This window comes from Danio rerio, chromosome 25 (assembly GCF_049306965.1).
Source record: "Danio rerio strain Tuebingen ecotype United States chromosome 25, GRCz12tu, whole genome shotgun sequence".
Classification (NCBI taxonomy): Eukaryota; Metazoa; Chordata; class Actinopteri; order Cypriniformes; family Danionidae; genus Danio; species Danio rerio.
Genome location: NC_133200.1, coordinates 37,093,416 through 37,106,835, shown reverse-complemented (window position 1 = coordinate 37,106,835; position 13,420 = coordinate 37,093,416). Strand labels below are relative to the sequence as shown.

Here is a 13,420-nt window from a genome sequence, read left to right as displayed (position 1 = left end):
GCAGATACGATGGAGAGTGTCGTCAGTTTTGTTTATTAATTTACAAATTAATTTAGCCTTTTATCCCATAATGTAAAGACTAGGGGACAGTATAATCAGAGATATTTATATTATATTATATTATATTATATTATATTATATTATATTATATTATATTATATTATATTATATTATATTATTAATCAGGGGTCGCCACAGCAGAATCAACCCCCAACTTATCCAGCATATGTTTTACAGAGTGGATGCCCTTCCAGACACAACCCAACATTGGGAAACCCCCACATTTACATACACTACGGTCAATTTAGTTTATTCAATTCTCCTATAGCGCATGTGTTTGGACTGTGAGGGAAACTGGAGCACCCGGAGGAAACACGGGGAGAACATGCAAACTCCACACAGAAATGCCAACTGACCCAGCCGGCACTATTTAAAAATAATTGTTGGCTTCGGCTGTTAGAGTGGAAACTATCATAAAATGTGTTTATTAATTATTAAATGTTGCTCATTTTCCCAACCAGTAATCAGAAAAAAAGATGATATAATAATAATAATAATAATAATAATAATCTTATATATAATATAATTATATTATAATATATTATAAATTAAAATATTTCATATATATATATATATATATATATATATATATATATATATATATATATATATATATATATATATATATATATATATATATATATATGAAATTATTTTATATTATATTCAAATATTTTATATTATATTATACTATATATTATAGTATTGTCTTTTTGCATAAAGTATTATTATTATTAAAATAGTTTAAATTTTTTTAATTTGAATTTATATCCTTTTTGTTTTATTAGTGCATGTGCCTTGCAGCTTTAAAAAAACATTAACCTGTATTGTATAATATAAATATTTAATCATTTATTTATGATTATTATAACAATAATAAAATCATTATTTATATATATATTTCTAATATATCACAAATCTGAAAGCCTCATTTAAAATATAAAAGATAGAGAACTATTTAACAATATGTAATATTAATAGCAAACGTCTATATTTGTACAGAATTAATAAGGTACACACATACTTATTCTACAAAATTCTACAAAATTGCAACAAAAAAAAGGAAAAAGAAAAAAGATAAAAGAGAGCACAAGCGGATTGGATCGGTGTACTTTACTTTTCCTCATCACTGATTGGACAAAAATTAAATCCTTAAACTGACATATAAACCTGTTAATCAAAGTTATTGACTGATATATCCCATATACTCCCCCGAACAAACTGTTAACACTACGTTTTCTTTATATTTTAGTACTTTGGTTGTGTGTGGGTTTTAAAATTTCTTCTTATAAAAAAAAAAGTAAATTTAAAACGTACCCAAGCTTAACAAAAATCCAAATGTTCCACTTTAAAAACAAATAATAATAATAATTTTTGCTGCCTCATTTTTTTAGTTGAATTGAACAAACTTTTCTAGTCATCCTAACCTGCATCAGTCGAACTGATGGAAATATTAATTTAAACCTGCATAACTCATTAAAATGAGTTAAAATAGCAAAATAAAAACAGTTGTTGTCATGACTCAGCCACATTTTTTGCAGTGTAGAGCTGAAATAAACAAAACAAATCAAGATATAATTATATTTGTGTAGTTTTAACTTTAAGTGAATGACAATCACCCTGTTATTGCATCACGTTATACACTTGCAGTGTCTTTAGAAGTCAAAGAAAACGTGAAAATATACTACAGTTAATAATACATACATACCGTAGTTGTGTAAAACACAACAAATATACACTGTAAAACCAAACAGTCAACTTTATCAAATGAAATGAGTGCAGTTGACTCAAAAATGTACTGAAATTTTATTCAACTCAATTGAAAAGAGTTTTGAACTCTGCGTTGAAGGTAATGAGTTAAATACCTCATACTTAAACTTAAATAGAGTAAGTTTACAGTACTCGTACGGATTAGTTTAACTCAAATGGTTTGAAGCAATCGGTTTCCTCAAGCGGTTTGAACTGCCTTAACCTATTGGGTTTTACAGTACTCAGTAGGTTTAAGTTCTCTTCATTTATTGTGCTCAAATTGCTTCATTACTCCAATGGAGTAAGTTGACAGTACTCATTACGATTTGTTTTTAAACTTAAATGATTTGTAGCAATCAGTTTCCTCAAATGGCTCGAGTTACCTTGACGTTTTGTGTTTTACAGTGTGATAGTACTCCTTTCACTGTAATAACATTCAGGAATTCACACAACTCCTTCATGTCATCCTAACACAAATAGATTATGTTAACGCTTGTATAAACTGAAGTGGATTGAACATAAAGCGATTAAGTTGTCCAGAATTGCGCAGTTTCAACTCATTTTAAGTAAGTACTTTGAACAAGCAGCAGTTTGAGTGTTTAATGAATGCTACAGCATACCTGCCAACACTCCCGTTTTTCCCGGGAGTCTCCCGTATTTCAGACCCATCACCCGTTTTGTTATTTCTCCCAGAAAACTCCAGTAATTTTACCACAGAGTATGATGACCAAGCATGTTCAAACATTACAGAAATGATGCATTATTATGAGAGGTTTTTTAAACAGATAAAAGGATTTCAACTTTTGTAAGTTGTTCAAGTTTTCTTTTCAAATGGTATCTAATTCAGTCCAAATGTAACAGAGGCAATATCTCCAAGCCACAGTTTACATGTAGGGGATTCATTTTATTTCAAAAACAGTAGCAGTAGCTTCTTGGCAGTAGTTAAGCAGTGCGAGAGCAATTTATGTTGTGTATTTGACAACAAATCCATTTGTTCAGAGAATCCCAGAATTACAAGCATTGGATCTGGTTGTAATTGCAACGTTAATACCTCGGAAAGCACTTCAATAATTCTGTATCTTCGAACACAAAATAAAACTGTGAGATAGATCCGCATCTGATGAATCACATTTGTCACAAAGAGGTGAAATATTTTGGAAGATTCTATGTAGTTTTTGGTCCCACTTTATATTAAGTAGCCTTAACTAATAAGTACTTACACAGGAATTAATAGTTTGTTACAATGTACTTATTGTGTAAATACATGTATTTACTGTGTACTTATGCTTGATTAAATATCAGTATGTAATTACATTTGTAAATACTATGTTGACCATCCCTTACACCTTAACCCACCCTTAAACCTACCCATACCACCAAACCTGTTCATAACCCAACCTCTATCCCAACTCAAAAGCACCACAAGTGTTCTCAAATACATCATAAACACAGTAAGTACATTGCATTTATTTTTTTAAAGGAAGTACATAGTAGTTAAGGACAGTTAATATAAAGTGGGACCTAGTTTTTTCTTTGAATAATTAACCCTATGAATTATTTTTAATTGAATAAGACAATGTCTAAAATTAAGAGTGTTTATTGGAGTAATAATTTTATTTGAAACTACAGACAATAAGAAAGCAGTTATTTAAAACTGTAATAAATATTTAACAATTATATTTTTTTATATTTAATAAATATCACCTTGATGAACTGAATAATTTTCCTTTAAAAAAAACATGAAAAAGATTTATAAAACTGACCCCAAACTTTTGTAAATATATAAATTATATATAAATATATAAATTATATATAAATATTTGTGTGTGTGTGTATATATATATATATACACACATATACATATACACACACACACACACACACACACACACACACACACACACACACACACACACACACACACACACACACACACACACACACACACACACACACACACAGTACATCAGTTACATCACATGTGAATTTTTTTAAATTGTCAGTTGTATTAAAAAAAAAAAAGCTATGCTGAGTAAAATGGGTTGGTATTACAATTATGTTTGGTTTCTGAAACATTATTTAAAATACTGTATGTGGCTAAGAAATAGCAATAAACTGCTTTTGTTCGGTGGGGCCAGTGAAAATTTTGGCAGGGCAAGTAAAAATCCTCAGCAAAAAATCCCTAGCGTTGAACCCTGACCACATTGAAATGGTCTTGTTGCCATACAGCACCTACCGTACAGAATCACCACAGCAGATCCATTCCAGTGCTTCACTACAGAACAGCTCGAAAACACTGCAGTATTTACTGAAAGCTACAGTCATATTTGATCTCTTACCTTCTGCGATCCTGATGTGGAGCGCTTGATGGAGGCCCGTTTGATGGAGCCACTGGCCCTCCTGACGCTGCGGTCCATCTTGGGACCCTCAGAGACCCCCGTCGGCTGCCTCTCCCGCCCCGAACTGAAGGCAGAGAGATGCAGATGCGGATAAAAGCATCTCTCGATGACACGCTTGACACATAGACCCCGTTTCCTCCGCTTGACAGCCTGTAATCAGGATTAATGCAGTCGGCTCTTGGAAGCTTGCGACTTTAATGGGGGGGAGAGATTTAATAAATGGTTATTGAAGGTAAATCTACTCTGGGACACTGTGGCCCAAAAATAAAGGCTTTGAAAACATGCAAACTTTTGCGAGGGACGTGTTTGTAGGCCTCGAGAACGTCTGTGAGAGCAAACTTTATTTCCCTCCTTCAAGACAAAAGAAAAAATACTACAGTAACCCAAATTGCAGTCATTTACTGTAGTGTTTTGAGCCATGCTGTACTTAAAGGAATATGCTGTGGTGATTTTAAACTTTAGTAATATAAATAGATCACTCAATATTGTGGTCTGTTACTAAAGGTCTTCAACTAAAGGGAATATCATCCTACAATACACCACATTTTAAATGTAGTGACACTAACAAATACTACAACATTCAGGGGCAGATTTAGAGATTTTGAGGCCCTAAAGGCAATTTCAGCCATGAAATTAATACATTCTTTGTATTTGTTTATTAATTTCAGGATTCATACATATTTTTACCACCAAGTTCAATTACTTTTCCAGGATTTAAGTAAATTTTCTTGACCTAATGTTTCATGTCACGTCTACGTATATGTGATGAATAACAAGACAGGTATCCTCAAGTCAAATTTAAGACTTTCTAAGACCACAATGAATGAAATTGTAGACTTATACAAGGCTAAACACTAATGATTATTTCTAATGGCCCGTTTGGTACAATTTTTTTATTTTATTTTTTGCCTCCCACCAAATGTAATTATTTTGTAGCAACATACTTTAATATGTATACACGTTTTTTTAACATTATATTTTGTTTTGACAAAAAAAAATGACACGTTTAACATGGCAAGGCTCAACAATAAGGACTGCCCGGTGGCCCAGGGCCAGCTTGAGAGACACTTGGGACAGTAGACTGGATCATTACTGGCCCGATTGGGACAGTGCTGCCTTGTCACTAACATTTAAGTTGTCTGTGACTATTTGTCAATTACGTGCATTTTAAGTTTGTGCTTTTAAGTTTTTAAACACTACCTTCTCTGTGATCTCGTAAACACCATATTGCTTTCCAGTTCCTCTTATCTGATTGACCATGATATTTTTTTTCTGTAACCTGGTAAAAACCAGTAGAGCGAAGAAACGGCAACATGGCGGCAACATCAAATTATAAGGCTAAAGGAAAATGTCTGTTTCTAACGTCTTGGAAGTAGACATTTACGTGTGACTAAGGGTGCTTTCACTCCTGTGAATCGATTCAGTTGTTCCGAAACAGAGATTACAATTGATACATTGTTGCTCTTTGCTCTTGGAGCAGTTCGCTTTCACACTGCAAAGTTTCTAATCGGACTAAAAGAGCTAAAACAAGTCACGTGTGAGTAAACTCTCCTCACATTGGTCAGAGTGTCAGGGTTTATTTTGCAGCGTCCCGCTCAGCTGTCAGGAGAGGTGGTGGTTTGGTGGTGATTGACAGGGTGCACGTGCGACGTGTCTGAGGAGAGACGCGGTGGGGAGGGGTGAGAAGAGTGTGCGACGTAGCCTATTTGAGGACCGGGAGGGAGACGCAAGATTACCGGGAGATCATCACTCATTTGCGGGCATCTGGAGACTCGCGAAACTTCCCGACATACTCATAATTCTCTCTTCATATAGCCGTACGCCTATTACATATTCATAAACCACTGTGATATAACCGCGCTCGGATCGGATTGCTTTCTCACTGCAATTGAGCGGCTCCAGGGTTCGTTTCAATCGAGCCGAGACCACCTCATTCAAGCGATCTCGGTGCGATTACTTTGGCGCGGAACAGAGCGCGATTGCCCTGTTCACATATGCCAAACGAACCGCGCTAACTGGGCAAATGAGACACGTTCCGAAGCAAAAGTGTAGGTGTGAAAGTGCCCTAACACGACAAAATAAAAATGAAGATGTTTTGCACAGTTTGCTGCCAGTTTGACAAGTCAGCCACTTTCTTTTTTTTTTTTTTTTACATTTTCTGTTCTGCTCTTTTTGTTTGCATAAAACTTTTATGTACGGTTTATTTTAAGTATTGAAATTCTAGAATCACAGACTTTATTTTTGACATATTATTTAAAATGTGGCAAAAAAACTAGCTATTAACTTCTCTTTTTTTTGTGGGGCCAGTGTAAATTTTGGCAGGGCAAGTAAAAATCTGAACCACTGGCCCGATCGGACCAGTAGAAAAAATCCATAGCGTTGAACGCTGCATGGTTTAAAGTATATTTATTGTGGAGACAATTACTTAAATAATCAGAAATATTGTTGGAAAATAGGAATTTATTTTTATTACTTTTGTGTTTTTATTTATTAGAAAAATGTTTAGACTAACAACAGATTAATCAATCTTTTCTATTGTATTATAACACATCTTGACCAGACACTTCCTCTTTTTTACTGTGCTGCATACTTCAATGAACATGCTGACAAGTGGAAAAAGCAGAATAGGAATAAGTGTAAGGGCCTTTGTTTAATACAAAATCTAGACATGTCACAAGTTGTCATGATGCTTGTAGAAGTTGTGAAATATATTAAAGATGCACGTAATTATGCAGAGAAGGGTTGCAGAAAGAGCAAGTGTGCCTGGGGTTACAAGAGTTAAAGGACTGCAGAATGTCTGATCAGTGACGTTAAAGCAAAACTCCACCTGTTATTATCAGTTGTGTATATATGCTGGAGTCAGGAAATGTATGTTAGTTGCGAACCTCTTGAATGTAATTCTTGTATTGCATTGTGGTAACGTAACCCAGAGCTCTGTCATTGAATTATTCATTTGTATCTAATTAATTACTAATATTTTTGGCGTTGAAGAAAACCCTCTCCAGACCTTTTCTTATTGAACATGCATGGAATTGGCTAGATATTCTGACAATATATATATATTTGTTGGCTTTCGGTCCAAGCTGATCGACTATAATTTCTATTCAACCTAATGTGTTTCTGTAATAAACTCTTAAGTTTCATGCCTATTTATAAATATTACGTCTACTCTCCCTTACTCTGTAGAGTTTTTGTTTGAATGGAAAATAACCTATAGGCATATATTGCTCTGTTATTTTCATGAGGAAGTGTGTTATTGTTTTTAGATTTGTGAATTCATTTGGAGGAATTACTGTGAACTATTTCCAAGTTATTGTATATTGCATCTTTTTGCAATAAAAAAAACGTACAAAGGTAAATATTAAAAAAAAATGTTTTATTAAGATGGATTGTTGGTGATTGGAGGAATGTCAGCCTGATTGTGAAGCTTTACTTGGGCAAAGGAAAATTAAGATCTGTTAAAAATGATTTAAGACACAACACAATATTTCAGTGAATTTAAGACTTTTTAAGGCCTAAAATTTAGTTTTTAAGACCCTGCGGACACCCTGTTATTTAGTTTTAATTAATCTTTATATATCCACAAAATTTATTTAGATAATGCTCACGCAGCACTATTAATGTGAGAGCATGAGTTTGGCCATGGACAGAAAAAAAGTAAAGGCAGCTAACCCATATTTGAGTATACAGATATTTGTTAAACTAATTTCCATAACTTTTCCAGGCCTGGAAAATGCCAAGTCCAAATTCCATGACTTCTCCAGGTTTTTCATGACCGTATGAACCCTATACAACGGGAAAAATAAGTATCGAACACGTCATGCTTTTTCCTGGGAATAAAATTTCTAAAGGAGCTGTTGACGTAGATTTTGGTAAAAACTCAAACAATACAAACATAAAAATAAATACAATCTGATAAATGAGTTGTGTGTGATAACACTGGAATGACACAATCATAATGCACTGAACTACTGACTGTATGTAATACTTTGTTTGGTGCTGCAGCTTAAAGACGCCTCTCATATGGAGATTGAAGTCACATGCATTGCTCATGTGTGAGTTTTTCACAGACTTCAATAATCTTGGTGGTTCTGTGGGTCTGGTCTATGAAATCTGATTTTTATTTTATATTCTCTATTGGATTCAGATCAGGTGATTGGCTGGGCCATTCCACAGCTTGATTTTTTTTCTCTGAAAGCATTCGAGTCTCCTCGGCAGTGTTTTGGATCATTGTCTTGCTGAAATGTCTACCCTGGTTTCATCTTCGTCCTCCTGTAGATGTTGGACTGAAGCGGCTGATATTCATTTACACTGAGGAAGGGCAGAGGATTGATAAAGAAATACTGAGAGATTTCAGCTGCTGTCTGGGCTTTCCATGTCTTTCTACAACTCCCTTTCTTCATGTGTTCAATACTTTCTTTGTGTCATTTCATTTTATTACACTTAACCTAATTTGTAAACTAATTAGATTTATTTTCTTTGCATATAGGGATTTCTTTTTTTTGTTTTCAACATTCTGTGAAAATTTCAAGACAACGGCACCTTTGGAAATATGTTTCCTTAGAAAAATGGTGACATGTTCAATACTATTTTCCCCCGCTGTATATACTTACTTAACTACTTATTTATTTCACTCAACCTTGTTTTCTACATGTTTATCTCAATGGATTATGTGTTAACATTTACTAGTATTTGTAAGGGAAACCAGAATATTCCCTTTCTTCAGCAGTTTTTACATGACCTTTGTGATCTTACTGCTAATATGTTAGCAGTTAGCATCCGTTTATTTCATGTTAAAGGTGAGCGAAAACATCCTAAATGTACAATAAACGTTAGCCAGGTTACAGACACCATATTGAATTTAAAGCCAGTAAAAAAAAAGGCTGTTGATTTAGTCTTCACAAGGCCAGACCCTGAGTCAAGTCTTTTTTGTTTAAGATTTTCTATAATGTGGTTGAAAGTACAGTATGTAGAAACTACCGTCTCGGAAGTTCTAATGGTTTTGCAATGGTTATGGTTTTAATGTGAAGTATCCGTCATTGGGTCTTAATTGTAGCCTCATTTGTTTTGACTTATATTGGTGGTAATTGAAAACTAATAAATTCTACCCAGGTGAAAAATCCAGCTTAAACCAGCCTCGCCTGGTTGGCTGGTTTTAGCTGGTCGACCAGCCCGCTTTTAGCGATTTTTTTGGCCACTTCCAGGCTGGTTTCCAGCCATTTCCAGCCTGGTCTTAGCTGGTCAGGTTGGGAGATGACCAGCTAAAACCAGCTTGACCAGCCTAGCCAAGCTGGGAGTCCAGCCAAAACCAGCTATATCCAACTTAAACCAGGCTGGTCAAGCTGGTTTTAGCTGGTCATTTTCCAGCCTAACCAACTAAGACCAGGCTGGAAATGGCTGGAAACCAGCCTGGAAATGGCCCAAACCCCTCTAAAACAGGCTGGTCGACCAGCTATAACTAGCCAGGCTGGTTTAAGCTGGATTTTTCAGCAGGGTAATCAAAAGATGTCCAAAAACATACCAGAAACCATTAAAATATACTGGTTTTAATAGTTAAGTTTAAGTTTTTTTTTTAGAATATTAACTGAGTTTTTAAAATAGTTTTTTAGCATATATTTACATGACCCTCGATATCTTACTGCTATTATATTTTAGCATCGGTTTATCGTTTGTTAAAGGTGAGCTAAAAAAACGTCTTAAAAGTACAATAAAGGTCAGTCAGGTCGGTTATAGACGCCTTTTGAATTTAAAGAGTGAAAATAAGGCTGATGAAAAGATTTACAGCTTTTACAAAGGCAGAAATATCCTGAATCAAGTCTTTTTTACATAAAGTTTTGTATATTGTAGTTCAAAGTATTTAGAAACAGTCATTGAAAGTCTAATGGTTTTGTACTGGTCATAACGAACGATATTGGTTTTAACGTGAACTGTATCCATCATTTAAGTCTTTATTTGTCATTTTAAAACCAATAAACCCTAATGGAGGATGTCCTAAAACATATCAGAGACCGCTCCATTAAACTGTTCTGGTTTTAACTGTTAACATTTGATTTAACGGTTAAACTTAATGATTCAAACAAATGAACACGACGCGAGTTTAGCACTCTACAAAATGAGGACATGAATTACATGAACATCTCGACATGTAAGCTCACACAAATAAAACTATCAATCAAATCATGCCTGAAACAGATGCGCAAACCTTTCAATTCAATTATCTTTCTCCTATTATTACTGTATTTCTCCATGTGGACTTTTGGAAAAGGAGAACACTGGCCTCTTGTGGTCATTCCTGTAATCGCACGTGTGTTCAGAATATTTTATTTTATATTTATGTTATATTATTTATTTATTTTTTATTTTATTTATTTATTTATTTAATTATTTAATTTTATTAATGACTGTAACACAAATAATACCTCGTACAGAGTTCAAAAAAGCAAAGCATTAAGTATACATATAACAATAACAATGAATAGTTTAAGATCATTGGACAAAAAAAAGAAGAAATAAAGTTTGTGTTCAGAGTTGTACACTTTATGTCAGTGTTCATGTGATGATGTTCTAGGGGCACAAAAATGTATATATATATATATATATATATATATATATATATATATATATATATATATATATATATATATATATATATATATATAATTTTAAAGACAACCTTTTGAATTTTCATAAAACACTACTGAAAGGGTTTAAAATAACTGTATATGTCGTCTGTGTTATAATAAACACCTAAAAAGAGGCGCTTTTTGTATTTTATTTTTTATAAACTCAAATTTGAAAGTGCACCTTTTAGGTTCTGTGTGGTCTAGTTTGCTGTAATTAATGTTGGTGGTTCCTGCACATGTCTGTAATCATAGGAAAAAAGAAAAATGTCTCTACCATAATCTATGCAAAAGTTATTGTATTCCAACAGATGAGAGGTGCTGTACAAGCCACAGGGAGCGATCTTTGTTTTCATATTTCACTATTCTTTTGTTCGATCAAACATAATTCACTGTTTGCACCACATCAGACATATAAAGCATTACTTATGCACATCACCTCAAAAACGGAGGAGAAATGGCCCTGAAGCGCACAGCATAAGGTAAGAGATGACAGCTGTCTGTGCTATCTGGGGCTGCTTATTGATCATAAATGTATTGTTTTCACTTCTGCGCTATGGAAACACCACGATACGTCCGGCAACTGATGATATGTGAATATAATTCAGTAAAAAGAATGCTAGAACCATATGAGCACCGGCAAGAGCTTTCATTTGAGCTATAACTTGTACATGTGTCATATGAAAAAAATATGAAAATGAACCAATGTTCAATACCCAGCTCGGGTATCCAAAATACTGTGTATTTAAGAGTAAATAACTTTTGTACAGTAAAATAAAAACAAGTGATGCATATGTGCATAAAATATAGACTACACTTTCAAATGAAACCACTTACGGGGGTCTGGTGCAATGCTAGCCCTTTAAATCTTAAAGCGAAATTCGATGACGTCACGCACAGTTTGACAGGTTAATAAATCCATATAAAACAGTCCCTTAAAAGTGGCGTCAAGTCTTCAGTTTTGGGCTCAGGTGCGGCCTTGCACTTACACTACAAGCGTACCGCACCAAACCGCGCTCTGGCACCTCTTCCCACCGGGCCAGGGCCGGCCAACTAAACCACACATGGGCTCAATCCGGAGCACTCACACTTGTCAAACGAATCCAGAAATACACCCGAGCACAGTTCGAATAGCTGTCACATCCATCAGTGACCACCTGATGGTGCTGTAATGCATCAGGACTAAGACAGCACTATAGCGTCTCAGAAAAACTACATTCTCATACATACCGTGCGCACACACCGGAACACCTACACTGACCTGTCATCTCATCTGTTCTGTGTTACCGTTGATTATCTGGACTATATATTCTACCATTCCACCTATGTTTGTCGTCGCGTCGTTTGCCTTCATTGTCTTCGTGCTCTCTGTAAGTTTGTTATTGTTCCTGATCTTGCCTCGTAGTTTGCCTAAGTCTAGTTCGTGTTTATCTGTCTTGTTTCTTGTTTTGTTGTTGATTTGTTACTTTGTATTTTTTGCGATTTTGTATTTTTGTCACTGTTTTCTGCACTTAATATCTATTAAATCTGCACTTGAATCCAATATCTTTTTGTTCCCGTTTTGCTATTGTTTTGATCACGCTAAACGTGACAATAGCATAGTGTGAGTGCACCCTAACACAGCGGATAACCCAGTACAGGGAAAATAATCTCTTCATAAATGTCATTTCATTCCAAAAAAACCCCAAACATTTTAGTTATTCTTAGTCAAAATATGTCATTCAACTCCTCCACACATTTTCCTGGAAAGCACAAAGCCGACATGAACTTAATCATCATATAAAGTATTAAAAAACACAGTTATTATGTCATAACGCCATTAACCCAGAGCCAATCGCTTCATTAGAAACGAACGGTGGTTACATAAGAGCAGAAATCCACAGAGTTTATACTATTTACCAGCTAAAATGACAATATCATAATTCATCTAAAATCAATCAATCCAAATAACAAAGTCTTGATGCACGAGCGGATTTAAGACAAAGCAGGACAAACACTGATTTGTTTACGAGCTGAAATGGACTAATTCCTCCAGCGCTTTTGATTAAAAGCCGGCGATGAGCACATTTGCTTAATGAATCCCTGACAGACAATAAACTCTGAAGAAGAGTTTAAATACGGTCTCTTACCGGCGCGGGTCTTCTTTATGGTGGAAAGCATGAGCACTGTCTCTCAAACAGATGCGTTTACGCTTCAGGCGCTCTGTAAGAACAGATAATGCCGAATTTCTCCTCGTAAGCAGACACAAATGAGCTTTATGAGCGCAGATGGCTCAGCGCAGACTAATTCCCTACAACTCCAGAGCTTGTTGTGGTCTTCGCATAAAACCCTGAGAACTCCCATGTACACTACCTGACTAAAGTCTTGTTGCAGTTTTAGGAACAGCAAATCATAACTTGACTTGTAGTTGATCATTTGGTATCAGAAGTGCAGGCCTTTAGATTCTGCCTATTTGACCACAATAAAATATGATCATGTCTTGATTGTGATTTCATTAGGACAGTAAGGTCTGACTTTGCTTAGAGAAAAGTCTTGTGACTGAACAGAAATAATGTCCAATATAGAATATAAAGTCCTGCTGCAGTGGAGACA

At 34.8% G+C, this 13,420-nt stretch overlaps 1 protein-coding gene across 19 annotated transcripts in view; it reads right to left on the bottom strand.

The window, feature by feature from the left end:
• trpm1b (transient receptor potential cation channel, subfamily M, member 1b) overlaps positions 1–13,420 on the bottom strand; it is a 150,537-nt gene that overhangs the window by 48,152 nt on the left and 88,965 nt on the right. For 8 of the 19 annotated variants that reach the window (XM_073942267.1, XM_073942268.1, XM_073942266.1 and 5 more), the window contains one exon: positions 4,149–4,272. In XM_073942267.1, coding sequence (XP_073798368.1) covers positions 4,149–4,226 — 78 coding nt within the window. In that variant the 5' untranslated portion in view covers positions 4,227–4,272. Of the gene's footprint in view, positions 1–4,148; positions 4,359–12,957; positions 13,252–13,420 lie in introns of those variants that run through there. The other 11 variants (XM_073942261.1, XM_073942259.1, XM_073942258.1 and 8 more) reach the window with 5 other exon arrangements.